Raw genomic sequence first — 19,482 nt, 5'->3', positions numbered from 1 at the left:
GGCTTGTTGGCCAGACAAAACATATCATTTTAAGACCTCAGCCGGGGATCCAGAAACATATAATTATGCCTTGTGTTACTCTTCTTTTACTCTTTTATTGTTTTATTTATTTAAAAAAAATAATCGTGAAAGTGCAAGTCCATATAGAAATCAATATGTAAAAATATAATCAACATATTTACTAAAATGTATTATAATCTTTATTTGCATCAACTTCCAATTATTATTTATTTGTTTACTGTAAAACACCCTTTGTAAGACACAACAAGAATAAATGTTAGCTGTGCACCTCAGAATTAGCCATGCCGTAGGGGCTCGAGTGTGTGTGTGGGCAGTGTCTGTGTTTCCCTCTTAACCCCCGGCTGAGCCTCTGTACTGCTCCATTACCCAGCAAGTCCTACAAACACACCAAACCAGAGATCCTGTCAGAGCCAGGCGTCAGTTAAGCACGCGCAGGTCGTGTGCTGCAAATAATCAAGGACTTAATGCTGTGGATGTGACAATGACTGACACACCTACATTTTTTAGGTTGAGCTTTTTAACCTTTAATATTATTAATTGAATAGACTAGTATTCATTCTGATAGTTCTAAGTGTACCTTTAATATGATAGTTTAAAGACAGCCTTTTCTGCTTTTTGGGGTTTCCCTTTCCTGTAGTGTGTTCTAGGTTTTTGTGCATGTAAATGGTCTGCAAAGGCTAAAATCCCAAAGTTCCCCCCAGAGGGAGTTTCTCTCCCACATCCATCCCTTGCCAGAAACACTTCTATTGGACTCCTGTGTTTACTTCCGTAACATAGTGACATCAATATGAAACCCTTGCGCTTCTATTGGCTAGCGCTTCAAAACATTGTTGTCTTCAAAGGGGCAGAACATTTCTTCTTTTTCCATAATCGTTCTCTCAGCCTTACTATATATATTAATTAAAATGCTTTAAAAAACAACCTGTTAATATTAATACGAAAAGTGGTGATACTGGTTCTGTTCAAGGACTCTCTGCGGTTTAGAAATTGCAGATGTGCAGACGTTGACTCTACAGACTGCATTTAACAAATGGGAAAACGATTACTCCTACTTCCTTTCATAATAAAGGCTATTCAAAGTAGGGTTTTTAAAGGTAAATGCCAAAAGCAATTTAGCTTTAACTACTTAAAAAACTCTTCTTTTTACATTTGTATTGTATTTGAGATTTTTCCTTGGAATCGTATTCATTCCCAAGCCCTCCAACAACTCCCTTTTCAAGATAAAAAAGTGGGTTAAAAAAAGGTTAGCTGTGGTGAATATGTTTAAAACGTTTTTGACAATGTTCAAAAGCTTTATTGTTTAATTTTTCAAAAGTGTGTTGACCCAAAACTTGTAACATTACACTTATTCAGAGCAAGCAACACGTGATTGAACACAACTAGCTTTGATACCAAATTCCAATATAAAATAGATGTTCCATCGGAAATACATTTTTCCAACACACATTTATCAAATACATGTGGTCAGTTAAGGGGAATTTCTTTTGAAATGTTTGGCCTTTCGCAATGTGAGGATACAAGAATAATCTCAGTTAAAGGGTCCGTGCATAAAAAACCGCAAAGACCTATAATAGCTGATTTACAAAGCAAATAGTTCAAAGATTATTAAGATAAAACATACAGTATAGGCAACAATACCATTTCTAGAAAAGAGTAGCATTGTTTAGATTCCCTTGAGCAGCATGAAGAGGTACATTAAGATCTCAGAGATAAGTATGTACATGGATGTGTTTTTGCAACGATGCATGCCCTGCTTTTTTTCCAGTGTCTGTTTTTGACAGGAGCTAAGCGGGAGCTGCTTTTAGAGCCTGTCTCGGTCCTGCCAGCCCAGCAGCATGTCAGCCTGCTGAAAGTTTCAAAAGGATGAGGCTGTTGTCTTCTAATACGATGTTAATGTATTCTCGGTAGTAGATTCCCTCGCTGGGCCCAAGCGTAAAGTAGTGTCACTGACGATCTCTCCCAGAGACAAGGAGAGCTGAACGATGCCATTCGTCTATTTTCATTAGGAGTTTAGTTATATCACTTCTGCATTTTACTATCAAATGGTCCCATTATACCATCATCAAGCATGCAGTGTATTTCCTGTGACCTCTTAAACTATATATTTTTATCAATATCAATACAGACAATTCATGAAACAGACACATTTACTGTAGTAGAAGCGCAAGGGCAAAAAGCTTAGCTTATAAAAAAGCACTCCCGTTTTTCATCCAGGTAAGGGGGAAAAAAGTGAATGTCTGAAGTGAAAGTAAAGATAAGTGTTTTCAAAAAGGCTATACAGTGTCGCTATAATTGCATCAAAGAGCAAACATTTCATATCAGATGACACTTGAAACTTGTGTTAACAGTCAGACCAATCAGAGGCTATCATCTTGTCCAGGGACCAATTAGACGCCATCATTCCATCAGTGGGCAAAATGCCCTGTTACCACTGATATAAATTACAAATTGGTTGACTTGTGTCCCTTTTGGTGGCAGAGCCTGGTATTTTTCCACTTCAGAGTGGAATCAGACCCGTTTCTTATTATTTGCTGTATTCTTCGTAGTAGCATATACAAACCACAATTTGGTGAGAATAGGATTGCTTCCTAGGAAGTATAGAATAGTCTAAATCTTCTTTTCTTAGCAAAGAAAACCTGCTATGATACTGAAAGTGGTCAAAGTCCTGAAGAGTGGGGACTCTACATATGTGCTGAAAACATTGCACTTACCAATGGAAATGTGGTGCAGGACTCAACAATTATAGTACAGTAGTTGTTTTGTTCTCGGGATAGATGTGATAAATACTTTGGTTGCAGTATAAATAGGCACTAATATTTTGCTTCAGTCAATCAAAAATAGCGCATATATACAATGTAATGAGTAACATGAGCCAGAATTAAGTATGTTCAGAGTACCCAGCATGTGATCAGTAAGTGCAATACAGCACTTAAAACAAGTACGTTGACACTGAAATGGAAAAAGAAATATTTATCATATTGGATAACGTCTACAACACAATATACTTACTTTCTTAAAAAGGAAGTTAAGTAGAAGGGCACTCGGAGAACCCAAACGTCCACCAAGTCTGTTTCCATAAGTGAAAATGATCCAATGTTTGTATCTTCCCGTGTTTCTGGTTGCCTCTGGCCTCTCAAAGCTGACTGGCCACCAAATCAAATGGCTAAATGTTGAGTGAAACCTAGAATCTAAGGCAATATTGGAGACTGAAAAGAGATTCTGTGTAATTCCATCTCCATCTCATTTTAAGAACCTGTCCCTTACCATTTGCAGTGAAAAGTCAGGGGGATAAAGTGCGACAAAGAGTACAAAAGCAGGCATTACAGTATGGGTAAAGCACTGGGACCATTCCAGTAGTTCCATTGTGCCCGATAGAGTGCAGAAGGTATATAACCTTCAATTACAATGCTAGTGGAGTGTGTTTCTTAAGATCTTTGTGGTGTACGTGGACAATTTGCCGGACAAAGATGGGAGTTTTCATTTAAAAATAACACTTGCACAAATTGGAGAGAATTGCTCAAAGAATGTGTTTCGGAAAAACCATGGATCCTTGTGCAACTCAAGGGGAAATGTTTCCTTTATGTTTCTCATGCGTTGCTACCATGCTAATGCACTTAGAGACTTTCTCAAATGGACCTTTCAACTCCATGTCATTGTTTTCCCTTGTGCTTCCTTTGCATGGCAGGTTACCTTTCAAGGTTTTGCTTATAACTTGTGACAACCCGGTTGCAGAGGCAGTTACTAATGTGGTGAAATAGATTTTTACCTTTTCAGTTTTTTCTGAATTATTGAAGGTCAGCCTTTCATGCAAGTAGAAATCTTAAATTATTTATAACTCTGGCTTTCAGTGTTTTTCTTAAGGTCTAAAGTTGAAATGATTTTGATGGATCATACACTAGACTTCATAGGGAGTTTGTTATATACAGTTTGAGGCCCACAGCCTGCCAAGGGCAGACTTTTCCATCGCCTTCTGTTTTAGAGCAGATAATGATTCTCTTTTACTTGGAATAAGATTGCATTTTCTATCTCTCTCATCCTCCATTCTCCCCTCACCTTTACCTTTCCATCCCGCACTCCACCCCGCCAACCCCCCACCTCCTCCCGACAGTTGGCCGCGGCTGGCGCTCCCTCCAAGGTTGCGATACTCTATCGCTCCGTCACAGCGCAAGCGAGGGATGAGAGAGAAATCAAAACCACCTTATTTCCCCTCAGTCCCTCTCCCTGTGCCAGATTGAATTTGAAATGTTTCATCTTCTTCCTCATCTTTCTCTTTTCCCTGCCTCCCTTGGCGTCCACTCAGAATTACCCGCTGGAACCAAGCCGTCTCACAACTTGATGCCGTGTGGAGGAAGATAGTCGCCAGCCTTCACCATTGATTCCTTTGACTCACTTTAAATCCACTGCTGCACATTTGTGGGTTCAAAAATTGTCAATATCAAAATCTATCTGTCTCCTGAATCTCCATGCATGCAAATGTCTAAATTAGTTTTGCGGTATTGATGTCCAACATTGGCTGATGTTATAGAAAAAGGCTTAAGCGCCTTCAGAAAACCTTTGATGTTCCACTTTGCTTGTGTCCCTTTGTTTTGCTCATAGTTTAAACGGGTTAGATATCCTCTAATTGCCAATGGGAGACTGTGAAATGCATCCAAATCATATTTGTTTGATAGCACAACGTATTCTCATCAGTGCTGCTCAACATCAGGTTGCTGTCAGTTCTTCATATTCAAAGCATTTTGCTACATCCAATACTGGAGAAATGCACTTTCAACGTTTGAGACAACTTCTGTAGCAGAATACGTTAATTCCAAAAAGTATATGCTTACTTGGACTCAATCATTATTTGATTGCTTTTGAAATAATTTAGCAGTCATTTTAACAAAGCAGCTTATACCCCTTTGAAAATGTTTGATGGTCATATTAAAATAATGCCTAAGGGTAAATCAGGCAATGGACCATATTAAAGAATATGTTACTGCCTTTTTAGCCTCAGGTATTCCTTTAGGCAATGTGTAATATCTTTCCCTTTATTAACGATCAGTCATTTTGATATACAGTCTGGTCGTAGATTACTCTAATTTGTCACTTGTGTTCAGCATTTGGATTGGATGACCTTTGAGGTACACTCACAGCGGATCTATTTGAAGAAATATATTGGATATTTTAATAGTTGACATTTATCGAACTTAATACAAAAATATGAGCGTTTATTTTAGTTCATAGAATGCTCAAACCATTTCTTTTTGTCGTGCTTTGCCCTTTATAATTGCAAAGCCATTTACCTTCAGATTTACTTTCCAAGACACGCACACTCATACACTCGTTTTATGAATTCTTTGTGAGACTCTCCTTGCTGATTGCACCTGATTTCAGGAATAGTTACAGATGTATGACCGAGGCGGTCTCATCTAAAAAATCAAAACTGACAGACACATTTGCATTGCGTGCTGATTAAACTACACAGCAGTGTGTGTTGGAGGAGGATATGTGAAGGAGGAAGAAGAAGTATAAGAGAGAAATAACAGCCTTTTTGTTTTGCACTCAGGCCATATTATAACCATGAAGAGACAAATACATTGCAAGAACATTTGTGAATACGGACAATATTACTTTTTATGACTTATGGAACAATACACAAAGAAGAAATTGATGAATAAATAAAACTCACCACGCAACATTATTCCCCAAAGGAAGAAATCCCCCAAGGATAGTTACAAACAAATGTAAATAGCATAAACTCAGTTTGATTCCCATTGTGCTGGATGGCATCAAATAAGTTTACCGGATCATGTCTATTATATTTAATCCTTTTCACATCAGGAGTAATGTCTGAATCATTAGGTCACAACTTACAAAGTTGATAAGTCCCATCACAAAAAGGTGTTTTTGATGGAACAATATTAACTTAAGATGTTTAAACTATTTATAGCCAACAAGGGACAGGGTGTTAGATTTGTCGCCACCTCGGGATGTAGTTGTAGATCCATTCTTGACCTATCACCACTGTGGTAGCAATGAAATCAGGAGGTAGCTTGTGTTACAGCAGTTTTTCAAGCGTACGGCTTAAGCACAACGAAGCACAACGTGGCTTTAACACACGTTATGAAAAACCACGAAAGGCCATCTAGAGCCAGAGTTTGGTTCGTCCCTTCTGTGCTACTGTTCAAAAAAGATAATTCGACGTTTCACGTGATTGTACACTAATGAGATGTAGTTAGGACTATTAGATTCCAATGCTTCTAACATGTTCCCCTACATACATCACACTGGTCATTTCAACTGAATAATGTACCATGCAATCAAAGAGAACTTTGCACTGCAGAAGTAACAACTTGTAAGTAATGCTACTTGTCATGTGTTCACTGAAAGAAATTCTGAGTTACTGGATGAGTGTGTTGGGGGCCAAGGCACCTGGCTCCAGCTACCTGAGAGAAATGACTCATCTTCCACTCTGTTGGACCTACTCGCACCCATCCTCCGATCACCCCACCTTTTCATTTTCAATTACGCGATGGAATATGAATCTGTAATAAGGTGATAATTGTGCAAGCATATTTGCTGTCACCCACCATTAGCCCAGATTAATTAGCCCATTTAGTTTAGCTTAAGAAAGTGTCTGGCTGAGGAATGGGGCCACTGATGGAAGACGGGTGGAGGGAGAGTAGAATCAGCACAATCTGTTCTATATCATAATGCCATCTTTCTCCTGCTTTCCCTCTCGTTTTTTCGCCGCTCTTCGTCTTCCCCTCTTTGCTACTCTCTTCCTCTTCTAACTGTTTTGGTTAGTCTGTTTCATCACTCCGCACTTAATTCTACCGTGTTGTGTAATGTTTATTTATACTGTTCATGCTCACTACTTGTAGCACTTCGGGATTTGCATTCAAATATGAAGTGCTTTATAAATGGAACTCATTATTATTATTATTATTATTATCTGCCCTCCTCTCAGCAATATTTTTATGTTGCGCCATGTCGCGGAGGCTGATTACAACTGTTACTTCTGTAACTAGCGTACTGCTAGTATCACAGCTAGTGGTGTAAACTCCTCTTCTGAAATTATTCTTTTGGAGATCATTAAATCGATGAACAGCGGCTGATATTGGGTTATTTAGCTGCCTGGTTTTGATAAGGAACAAGAATGAGAGGAATAAAATATCGCTGCATCGATTTTGATCTTTTATTTTTCTACTTTCCATTCTGGGTCTAACAATGTAATACTAAAGTGGAGTACACCTTTGAGTGGTTCTTAAGTAGTTTTCGAAATACAGAAAGTATGCTTTTGACATCTCTAGATAATTTCATTAATTATTTTCGTGTCTTCCACTGCTTTGGTTTTTCAATACCCTCTGGTATTTCACATCTCGAACCGGATGACCAAGTTGACATTTATATTTGCCATTTATTGGTGGCTTATACCATGTAAAACACTTACGGTACCAAGATATTTGAGAAATGTGGAAGTATGGATGTTTTTTCTTTTTAAATAATGGCAAAATGGTTTCAGTTTAAAACGTGCCTAAATAGCCTTAGAGTTGGGTGTTCATCATCAGTGTAGTCGGCAGATTGAACGTCAGATTGCAGAGAATCATTTGATTTTAGGTTTGTTTGAAAAATATTGCTTAATGGAGCTTTAATCGCACTCTCCACCTGGGGATAAGTTGTGTGTGTATGTGTGTGCGGTAATGGAGTAACTTGGCCATGTCACTCGCTGTATATCTCTCAGCAGGCAGTGGGAAACGAGGTCTAATCGGAGGGATATTAAAGTCACAATAGACTGCTCCTGCTATTAAGGCCTGTCAGCCCTGGCCTCCTCTCTCACCTTGATATCTTTCAGTATCTGAATATTTATATGCCTACATTACGGGCTGCTTGCCCACTGCAATATGTGCATTTTGCTCTGTGTGTGTGCGTGCTGGAGCTTCAAGTAATGTATCATCGCTGTAGCCACTCAGGGTCTTCGGATGTGTTTATGTGTGTCACTCTGTCCTTGCTAATGCAGTCCACCTTTATGTCCTCTGATCTTCAGGTGCAGTGGGGGCAAGGCTGCTCTCAGGTCAGATCAAACCCGTAGCCATGGATGTGGATGAGGAGGAGAATATGAGTGAGTAGACTGTGATTTTCCTAATTTTTCAATCAGTGTCTTCCTGTCTGGTCCCTTCTTTCTAAATGTCTGCATGTATATTTTTGTTTCTTTCTGTCTGCCCGCATGTCTTCCCTCATATTTTGCCTGATGTGTAATCAGATTTAGCTTATTACAAAAGGTCCTAGCCCATTTGTATAATATAACATGCAACACTTCCGTGGCTGACAGGGGCTGACAGGGGGCATCAATGGAAGTGTTTTGGGCAAACAGCCCAAAACACTTGCATTGATGCAATTTCAAAAACGATGCACATTCAAATGTAGCTATATTCACCAACTTGGCAACACATGCTTATCATTTAGAAAAACATTCACCAACTTCAGCGTTTATTAAAAGCGCTGCAGAAACAAAACACTGAAAAAACAAAACACTGCATTTAAAAAAAAAAAACGCTGCAATAACCTCAAAACACAACAGCACACATTCTTGTTTTTATATTTACACTGTTTTTGAAAGCACAGCGTGTTTCTCCTAAGGTAAGTGTTTTGGGCAGTAGTTGGGCGTTTGCACCTGTCGGCCACCGTACAATACGCCAAATGAATCACACGAATGTATTCAAATTTTAAATCTAACAGAAACTTTGTTGCGGAATACATTTAAAATGGTTCACCTCCATAATAGCAGTCGTAACCTGTCCTTTCCTGAACCAAGACACAGACACACACAAATACACACACAGCCAGGAAACCTAAAGGGAAGAACTAATCATTACATCTGAGAGGCTTCATGTCGTATTACAGATTCCCTCAACCTCCGTTTCTCTCTTCAGAAAATCCTCTCAACTGCAGCTTATTGAACTTTAATTAGACATTTCGGTGTGAACTCAGTAACTGAGCTTCAAAAGACACGGAAAGACATGATTGAATATGTTTCCCCAACACCTTAGAGATTCCGAGCTCACATTCAAAGAGACCTGTCATCCCAGCGGTGCACGAACCTGCAATACAAACGAACAGCTCCTATTGTAGTGACATACTGCATGTTTTTGCTCTGTTGTTACGTGATAAGTCAAAAAAAGTAGATTAACAAAATGTTCTTTGTTGTCTCTCAAAGTCCCTGAAGCCTCCTTTTACTGCCAGTCAAAATATACATTTGAAGATAAAATACAGCCCCAGTTCACTCAAGCGTATGTGCTTAATACCAAGGGAACACCAAAGGGGAACATGAAAGAATCTTTATCTTTTATGTGACATCCTTTGCATTTTGTGACATTCTTTAATCACATGAATCATCCCTGAATCAAACAAGTTCAAATAAAGCCGTGATACAATATTTCTCCTGTATTTTTAAGATTGTGCAACCCCCCCAAGGGAATTTAAACTTCAGCAGATCCAACCATATGGGATGACTTGTGTTTTGCATAAATAATGGGAACTGATTACACAGACGCTGGCATGATAATGGCCCCGACTGCATGTGTGTGCCATAATTAATGCATGGTGTCATGGTTGTTTTACTCAATGGCTTTTTTCCTCTGATCTGATATTACCAATATCCCTCACACTTCAAGAAAATATATACGATAACACTAATTGTACCAATTTTAATTCTGCAGAGAAAGTGTTGAATGATACATTGTCTAACAGAAAAAAGGAACTCCAGTTTATTTTTCTTTGGTGTGCCATTATATTTACTGTTTTTCTTTCTGTGCAGCATGTTACTGTTTTTCAGTGTGTGATTGCATTTTTCTCGATTGACCTATTGATCTCTATACTCCCACAAATATAACTGTTTTATTGGAGGTATTGATCGCTTGATAAACAATTGAACAATATGCATTAAATGTAATGGACTTCCCGCATTTGCAGTAGCCGAAAAGTCTATGCACTCATAATGAAACATAATGAGCTGCAGTGCTACGTGCTGAATATTATAAAACAATTCATTTAGAAAGTCCTCATTTGACTTGCCTAAATTACTCAACTATTGCTGCAGCATATGTGGTGGTTAAAGGTCCTTGGCTGAGATTGAGTCCCTGTCCAACACACATTTAACCTTTCACCATTATTTTCCACTACTGTTGTGCACAGTCCCTCTTTTCCTACATTTATTAGCAAAAATCATATTTGCATAAAAGCAATTTTCAGAATGCACGCACACCAAAAGAAATATTGCATGTTTAAAGTGCAGATATTGCTTGTGAGTTGAAGGATAGGCAGTTTGTGTTCTTAACTTTAGGCCTTTTTTTATTAGACATGTCAACTGTTGTATGCAGATGGTAACGGCATGTCAGTACATTTGGCAACCTATAACACTGTGTTCTCTGACAAGCTCCATGGGGGGGATCTCAGAGGCGCAGGGTCTTATGAATGGCACCTCATTAGATACAGATCTCTAATTCCTCATTCTGAATACAACAGTCATTCCTTTCAAAATCTTATGTAAAACGGGTGTAAGGCATTTTAACCTCCCACCGTGTCACCAGCCAAGACTTTAGGATCCTGCAGTAGGTGGAGTCTTCTCCTCCTGCCTCTTTGATGTATCCTCCTGTTTGCCTGGTCTACTCCTCCCCCTGCACTTCTCCCCTGCACTCCCTAAACCCAACCTACAATCCCACTCATGCACACTGCGGCCTCTCTTTCTCCTGAGTACCGCAAGGAGTAACCTATCAAGCCTTTGCTGAAGGATGTTATAAATGAAATTTTTTGCCAATATTCCATCCACTTTGCTAACTGGATTCAGTGATATGTGTTCCCCAGTAGAGTGTATTTCAGGAGCCGCAGTTTCAAACTGAACATTTAAAATGTACCTAATTTCTCTGTAGACACTCAAGCGATTAAAAAATGTACAGAGTGGATGAAAAACAGCTTTGTGTGTGTCCATATTAAGCGTGGATACGTGTGTATTTGTGTGAATTATTGTTTGAGATCAACACTTACCTGAGAAGTACAGGAAGTGTTTAATTGCAAATATAATTCTCCCAATTTACCCTGACCTTCAGAATAACAACTTTTGTGTTATGAAGATATATAAACAAGTTCATTTAAAAATCAAAAAACTAAATATAGTCAAACATAGTGACATATAGTCCCTATATCCTGTTTTGAATGATGACCGTTTTTAAGAACTTGGGATATCATAAACAACAGTAGATGTACTGATTGTCTCTGACTCTTCGTAGTCATAACAACGTACTATAGGTTAAATGCTCAATCCAATTAAAGCTTCTCTTGCTTTCATAAAGGAACACAAATCATTGGTTCAGTTCCAAAGAGTGATAAAGGAATCTATAAATTTTGCATTTACAAGATCCTGCAACGAAGGCGTTGTAAGTTACTCTTTCTGGGCACCGCAGGTTCGAGCAGCACAGATGTTAAGGAAAACCGAAACCTGGACAACGTGTCCTGCAAAGACGGGGTGGGAGTGGCTGAACAGCTCCCCAATGGAAGCGGCCTTGGCAGTCGCAAACGTCCCCTGGAAGAGGGGAACAATGGGCACACACACTCCAAGTTCCGGGCCAAGAAGCGCAAGAAAACGCCGGGGCCAGTCCTGCCCAAGAATGCTCTGATGCAGTTGAACGAAATCAAACCTGGTCTACAGTACAAACTGCTGTCTCAGACAGGACCAGTACATGCACCAGTTTTTGTCATGACTGTTGAGGTCAATGGACAGATGTTTGAGGGCCTGGGCCCCACTAAAAAGAAGGCCAAATTAAATGCAGCAGAGAAAGCCCTGCGTTCCTTCGTCCAGTTCCCCAATGCCTCTGAGGCGCACTTGGCCATGGGTCGAACACTGACAGTGAACACCGACTTTACATCTGACCAAGCCGACTTCCCTGACATGCTCTTCAATGGCTTTGAAACGCCAGCCGCACCTGAAGAGGCCTTCTTTCTAGGCTCCAATGGTAACAGCTCCTTAAACTCATTAGGGGAGTACCCACTTCCCACACCTCCTGGCAGCAACCTTGTCCAGGCCCCATTGCCCCCTCTGTCGATATTCAGTTCCCCTTCCAGTGGTAAAAACCCAGTCATGATCCTCAATGAGCTCAGGCCAGGCCTCAAGTATGACTTTGTCTCAGAGAGCGGGGAAAGTCATGCCAAGAATTTTGTGATGTCAGTAACGGTGGATACACAGATGTTTGAAGGCTCAGGGCGCAACAAGAAGCTGGCTAAAGCCCGGGCAGCGCAGGCCGCCCTCTCTACTCTCTTCAACATGCAGCTAGACCAGACACCATCCCGACAACCCATTCCGAGTGAGGGATTGCAGCTTCATCTACCCCAGGTAAGATGTTTATTTTCTATATAGTATGCCATTGCCATTAAACAGAAATGCAACTATGTAATGTCTCAAAGGCCTTGGAGGTATGAATTATGTTTTAGTGCACATTGATTTGTGAACTTAACTAGCCAAAGACACCCATTCTAGGGGTTGTTATCTTGAGTTACTGCTGTATTATGTTTGTAATGTTATGTTTTTAGTGTTCAGAAAAGGGTTAGGAAGTGACATTTTTAAGATATCTGATTTTTCCCCAATATTTATCCCACTTCTCCTTTTGGGCTCGGATAGTAAAAGTAGTTTTTTCCATTGAGTAAATAGAGTTCATAATCTTACTATGAAGAGCAATGTACGGGGAGTTCTTCTTAAACCAGCGTTTTGTAATGGATTTATTTAACTTGCGGCCACGATAACCCTCAAAATCTATATATCGCTTTTATGACTTTTCAGGATACTTCCAAGGTTCAAAAAGGTGGAAGACAGATAAAATAAGGATATCAGGTGTAGAATCTCTTGGATTAAAAGGGCCCCTTATTTCTAAAAATTGTTTACATGGACAAGACCAAAAAACATGAGCATGGTCCATAAAGCCGATCCAAACTTCTTCCAGTGGGATTGCTGAGACTTAATTTGGATTTCTGGTAAGTGTTAAGAAAGAAGCGGTTACGGTTTTTCCAGAATAAATCTTCCAAAACAAGCAGTTATCATGTTTTATAGGATGTGTCATGCCTGTAAGTCATTCATTATACAGTACCGTTGACCATGGTTGAAAAAGAGCTTGTAAGAATACCATGATTAAAAGCCAACATGAGGAATGCAAGGCTTTATAGTTACCTTGTAGTTTTTAAGAAGTTCTACACTTCAAAGTCATAATTACTGGAATGAACTCTTAAATTGCGGGCTATTGTTCTAATTTGTCGATTTACAGCAGATCCCTAATCTACCTGTTATCTGCCTTTCAATTTAATAACATGATTGAAGATTTCATTTGAGAATTCACTCAACATTGTCAATCATCAGTATACTTGAAAAGCTAATTAGAATTTAAGGAGGGGGTCGAAAAAAAGATAAAGTTAAAATCCCAAATGCTAAGATGGGTTAGACTGTAAAAAGTCATCAGTTGTTAACACCATGCATTAGATCCAGATGAGATAGACATTGTAATCCGATTATCAAGATTTCAGTGCTTGGTTCATATCTTCGGTCTTCCTAGGTAAATCACTTGTTCTCAAATTAATTACACCCTTCTTCCGAACGAGTGTATTCCAAAATGGATGGCTTTTAACATAATGTCAAAATAGTATCATAAGGTCAGTTACAACTCAAGTATTTGACAGAACTATACAACCCTAACCCTAAACCTGTCAAGCAATGTGTTTCTAGAAGGATACCACTACAAAATTATTCCCATCAGGTATGCAGGGACTAAGGATTGGGGGCCACTTTTGATGCCAATATAGAGGTGACTGTCAGAGCCGTGGCAGTGTGCTCAAAGAGATAACACAGTTGGCAAAGCTAATCAGCACAGCACACTGTCAACAGTCCCCCCCCCATCCAACCCCCTTTTTTCTCTTTACTCACTCTCTCCACTTGTCAGCTGATTTATTCGACAAGAAGCCCATTCGAACGATAGCGCCCCCACTAATTGCTCTATTAATTCTCTGTCGCTTGGTCTTTAATTTCTGCCGCCTGGTTTCATCTGGCCGAGAACTAATGGGAACGCAGTCCATTGCAGTTGCAAAAAAAATTATAACCTAAGTTCAATAGATGTTTTTTGTTGGCGCCCGAACTGTAAAATACATCAAAGACTTATTTAGGGATGCAAAAGGAAAATTGGTGTTCTTATCCTCCTAAAAGGACACATTTTCTGACATGTAGTCCGCTATTTTGTAACCCTAGAGATGAACAGTCATTGCTACACCATAGCCGACCTTGGTACATTCGAAAGTCAAATGATCCCGCTACGAGTGGGTGACTCCAAAGTAGCAGGGAAGTAATATTGGACTAATCTCTTTAATTTGTGGTCATCCAGCCGTCATCTCCCCTCTTGGTTGTCGTCATTTTCCATCACATTAGCAATGGATAAAGAGCCAGCAAGAGGATGCGGCTATTTAAGAACAAAATAGGTGTGAAGTTCACTTGAGGTTCCCACAGAGTTAAGACGCGAGTTTCAAATCTTACGTAATGTCAACAAAACTCTATTGTTCACATGTGTAGCTCGGGTTTACTTGTTTTCTTTTTATTTCGCTGACAGAAGGGAGGTAGGAATTTTTCACTGTCATGCCGAAATCAAACTGTGTTGCTTGAAAGAGGGTTAGGTATACCTCAGGGGGTAAACCCAGTTTCACTTGTTGCCGTTTCAACGCTCTGACGCTTGTTTGGAGCTGAATGTGATCACTGTGACAGGTACACGGTGCTCTAGGGGAGGATAACATCAGATGCGCTTTTGTAAACTGACATAACTGACACAAGCTCGTGTTTGTGTGGCTGTGTGTATGTATGTGTGTGATTCTAGGTTCTGGCAGATGCAGTCTCTCGTCTGGTGGTGGATAAGTTCAGCGAGCTGACAGAAAACTTCACCTCTCCACATGCACGGCGGAAAGTCCTAGCAGGGGTCGTCATGACTACAGGTACATTTGAGGGGGAAATACGGTCTGTTATATTTACAAAATCTGGCACTGACAGAACATTCTTAAGGTTTACCTAAAGGAGTAATTTAAGTTGCAAAACTCATAGAAAAAAGTGGACAATATTTACGTATATATTTGCCGTGTTTGGTCAGAATCTAATGGCCTTTTTTTAACCATATGCTACAACATTTATCATCACCCAGTTTTCTCACCAGTGGTATAACTGTACTGAAGTATTTTATATTTATATATATATGTTTGTATTTCACTTTTTTCTTCAATCTGTCCTTGGCACTCAAAACATTTTACACACAAATAAACATCATGAACTTAAACAGCTCTCACTGTTATAGTAATGGTACATATTATATGTATCGATCTTTTCAATGGTTTATGACATAACATACTCTGTTTGGAGGTTTAAAAAAAAATCCCAAAAAGTTGTATTTTAAAGTTAGAACCAATAACATTTAGTAATTCTCCCTCAGTGAAAAATCCTAAAACATTAATTAATATGCAAATTACTTTCCAAAATGTAAGTGATGTACACAACATGTCCCCTACTTTGCTGACAAGTCAAATCTCAATGTCCTTGAGGCGCCAAGTTCTCACCTTGACGTTTTCATGCTTGTATACAGTACTGTATGAACTTAAGGTAAGACTCAAGCTGAGCACAGAAAGACTTTCCACCTTCAGCAGATGGATGTGAAAACAGTCACTGCAGTGTTAGACAAGGACAGTAGTTGGCCTTTAAAACTAAATCCAAATATAACTATATGACAGTTTGCAGATGATCTCACTTTGTCCTATTAAGGGCATTACAACTCAATATAGAGCAGTAGTACATGTACAGTATGTTCTTGAAGATGAGTGTACAAATACTCATGTTTTTTTTCCCTTTACCCCCAACAGGGACCGATGTGAAGGAAGCACAGGTTATTTGTGTTTCCACAGGAACAAAATGCATCAACGGTGAGTACATGAGCGACCGCGGGCTGGCCCTCAACGACTGCCACGCTGAGATAATCGCCCGACGCTCGCTCATCAGGTACCTCTACACCCAGCTGGAGTTATTCCTCAGGTCAGTGGACGGCACCTCATTTTCTGAGTTAGTGAATGATCTACAATGCTGATTGTGAGGGTGGTCTTAATTTGTCTCTTATATCTTTGTCACAACCACAGCAAAGACGACAACAACAAGTCGATATTCGTGTTGTGCGAAAAGGGAGGCTACAGGTTAAAGGACAACGTTCAGTTCCACCTCTACATCAGCACCTCGCCCTGCGGAGACGCCAGGATCTTCTCTCCACATGAGGCCGGAGTAGAAGGTACTTAATGTAAAGAAGTACATTTAATCAAGTATTGTACTTAAGTACAATTTTGAGATACTTGTATTTTACTGTACTTAACTTTAATGATCATGTTATACTTCTATTCCACTACATTTTGGATGCCTATATATTTATTTTTACTCCATCAGGTTAAGTTACAAATTACACTAAAAATAAAAACACAAACATCAATGAATAAATAAACACGGACATATTATTAAAAGTTAAAATATCCCATTGCATTATACGAAGTAATTAATATTATCTCCATCTTTACCAGCTGTGATAGAAACATTAATGCATCAATAATCATTATGTAGTACATAAACAGATGTAATCTTAATATAACTTTAATTATTACTCCTTTTAATTTAATTATGTATTTTTAATATTAATGTTATTATGAATTTGTTTGATAATGATTTTATTTTTTTATTAGATTTTTCATTTAATAATATTTCTTTCTTTCACGTAAGATCAATCAATCAATGTTTATTTATACAACCCAATATCACAAATGTTACATTTGTCTCAGTATACTTCACAGTTTGTACCGAATATCAGTATGACAATACGACACCCTATGTCCTTAGACCCTCACATCGTACAAGGAAAAACTTCCAGAGACAACCCCACAGTTTAAAGGGAAACATGGGAGAAACCTCAGGGAGGGCAACAGAGGAGGGATCCCTCTCCCAGGACGGACAGACGTGCAATAGATGCCGTGTGTAAATCGAAGAGATAATACATTTTACAGCATAGGTAGACCAAATGTTTGTAAATGCATGTGTCTGTAATAAGAAGGATGTCAACAATCCTGTGGGAGCCATCAGGGAAGTAGTATGATAAGAGTCAGGCAGGACCACAGTGACAGGTTCAGCCACGACTCAGATCTAGGACTCAGATCCAGGACTCAGGATAGAGGATCCAGGACTCAGGATCCAGGACTCATGACTCAGGATCCAGGACTCCAGATCCAGGACTCTGGATGCAGGATCCAGGACACAGGACCGCAGCAACAGGATCAGCCATGATTCAGGATCCCGGCATAGATAGACACCAACAATTAATTTGGGGAAGCTGGGTTATTCGGAACATGTGAGTGCACAGATACAGAAGGAAGAAATAAGGTGTCCCCCGACAGTCTAAGCCTATAGCAGCAAAACTAACGTGTCTACATGGACTCCCTTAGGACAGGTTGAGGGAATGGGGTAAAAAGTAAGGAACAGAGGTGGAGAGGCACAACGTGTCTACGTACATGCACTCTCTTAGGATAGGGTGAGGGAAAAGAGTAGGAACTAAGATGTATGCGCCACATCTATACCATGAGCGCATTGCTCCTAAAAAGTTGTTCTGGCACCAATCAACAGTTGTGCGTCGACTCAGAAGAGATCAAGGCATGTATATGCCTCTCCCTGCTTCCACCGTCTACACACACAACCAAATTACATCTATACCATGAGCGCATTGCTCCTAAAATATTTTTTTGGCACTGACACCAATCAACAGTTATGCGTCAACTCTGCAGGGATCAAGGCACGTATATGCCTCTCCCTGCTTCCACCGTCTACACACACAACCAAATTACATCTATACCATGAGCGCATTGCTCCTAAAATGTTTTTTTGGCACTGACACCAATCAAGTTGTACTTTTAGAGACTCTAGGAACAGCCAACAACCCTGCATTCTTGGAACGTAATGCCCTAGTAGGACAGTAGGGTATGATGAGTTCTTTAACCGGTTAAGCCCGACAGACCCCGGTACCGGGGCCCTCCCGCAACATCTTGCAGGAAACAGTGTCTGAGGGCATGTTCATTTAACCTGTTAAGCCCCAAGCCTGTTTTTCAGGTTTCAGGCTCGAAAATGACATTCCCAGAACAAATGACCATATCTTCCCTTCTAAAAGGGTTAAATTAATAATCTTTTTTCTCAAAGTAATGATAAACCTGTGAGTTGGATGAAGAAAAGTCAGAATCTATATAGATGTTTTTTGTTTTAAAGAAAATTCAGATTGAACATGGTAAAAAACTGTAAATTATAGTGTCCGTCTAAAAAATATGTTGTACTTATAGTGAAAACTAACCTTCGATGATGGGTTAGTAGACTAAAAGCTTTAGTAATCCAAAGTACAACATATAATAAGTACCCTGTATCAAGATTGATGCAAAACAAGTGATATTTGACCTTTTTAGACAGATTTAGACCTGCTGCACCACCACGCCCCTTCCCGCTGCCTCCGCTCATCAGAAGCCAACCTCTGATCCATCCCCACCCGCACCAATCACCGGACCTGGGGGGACAGAGCCTTCTCCGTCGCTGCCCCCTCCCTCTGGAACTCACTCCCATAACCCATCAGAGACTGCACTGACCTCACCACCTTCAAAAAACTCACCTCTTCAATCTGGCTTTTAATGTGTGATTGTTTTTGTATTATTTAACTTTAACTATATATTTATTTGTTGTTCCTTCCTTTTCTTTTCTCTTCACTATATCTGTAAAGCGTCTTTGAGCACCTGTAAAAGCGCTAACAAATTAAATCTATTATTATTATTATTATTTAGCAAAAAAAACCTCTTCTGGGGCCATTTGGGTGGATGTTCCTTATCTCTGGCCCCCCTTGCTCGATTTTGACATGTGACATATCTTCTTGACCGTTAGAGCCAATAGAATCGAAGGGAAATCGTCCCGCACACACTCATGTTAACACAAAAAAGGTTGCGTCTTTGTGCATGCAATCTTGCTTCAAAGCGTAGGAATATCCCTGCTCTGATATTTGAAAACGGAATTGCAGTTTTATTACTTAAAGATTATCAGAACATTTCAAAGAGGACACAGTCACATAGGATATTAACCTATGGATTAACTACAGCATCGTTTTTATCGTTTTAATGCCATTGAAGACCAGTTTTGACCAGAAAAAACCAAGGTAAGCCATGTTAGCGTTTTAGGCTACCTAGCGCCAAATGTTTTGATGTACGTTTTTGTTGATAACATCGCGAGTTTGTATCTTTCAGTGTTGAGGTGGGCACCGTTAGATTCTGTGTCTTTACGATCATAAACGATGTGTTGGATGTGCAGCTAGGATAAGTAATAAGGGAGATAGGAGTGATTTTCTGTGCAGTAATAGGTTAGCATTTTTC

At 39.6% G+C, this 19,482-nt stretch overlaps 1 protein-coding gene across 4 annotated transcripts in view; it reads left to right on the top strand.

Moving 5' to 3' along the window:
• The window catches only part of adarb1b (adenosine deaminase RNA specific B1b), a 199,391-nt gene that overhangs the window by 150,314 nt on the left and 29,595 nt on the right, over positions 1-19,482 (top strand). For all 4 annotated transcript variants that reach the window (XM_071207135.1, XM_034109648.2, XM_034109647.2 and 1 more), the window contains 5 exons: positions 8,048-8,122; positions 11,460-12,385; positions 14,895-15,009; positions 15,922-16,090; positions 16,192-16,337. In XM_071207135.1, coding sequence (XP_071063236.1) covers positions 8,095-8,122; positions 11,460-12,385; positions 14,895-15,009; positions 15,922-16,090; positions 16,192-16,337 — 1,384 coding nt within the window. In that variant the 5' untranslated portion in view covers positions 8,048-8,094. The remainder of the gene's footprint in view (positions 1-8,047; positions 8,123-11,459; positions 12,386-14,894; positions 15,010-15,921; positions 16,091-16,191; positions 16,338-19,482) is intronic.

This window comes from Pseudochaenichthys georgianus, chromosome 21 (assembly GCF_902827115.2).
Source record: "Pseudochaenichthys georgianus chromosome 21, fPseGeo1.2, whole genome shotgun sequence".
Taxonomy (NCBI): domain Eukaryota; kingdom Metazoa; phylum Chordata; class Actinopteri; order Perciformes; family Channichthyidae; genus Pseudochaenichthys; species Pseudochaenichthys georgianus.
Note: the sequence above shows the minus strand (reverse complement) of the source record. Positions and strands in the feature narration are given on the sequence as shown.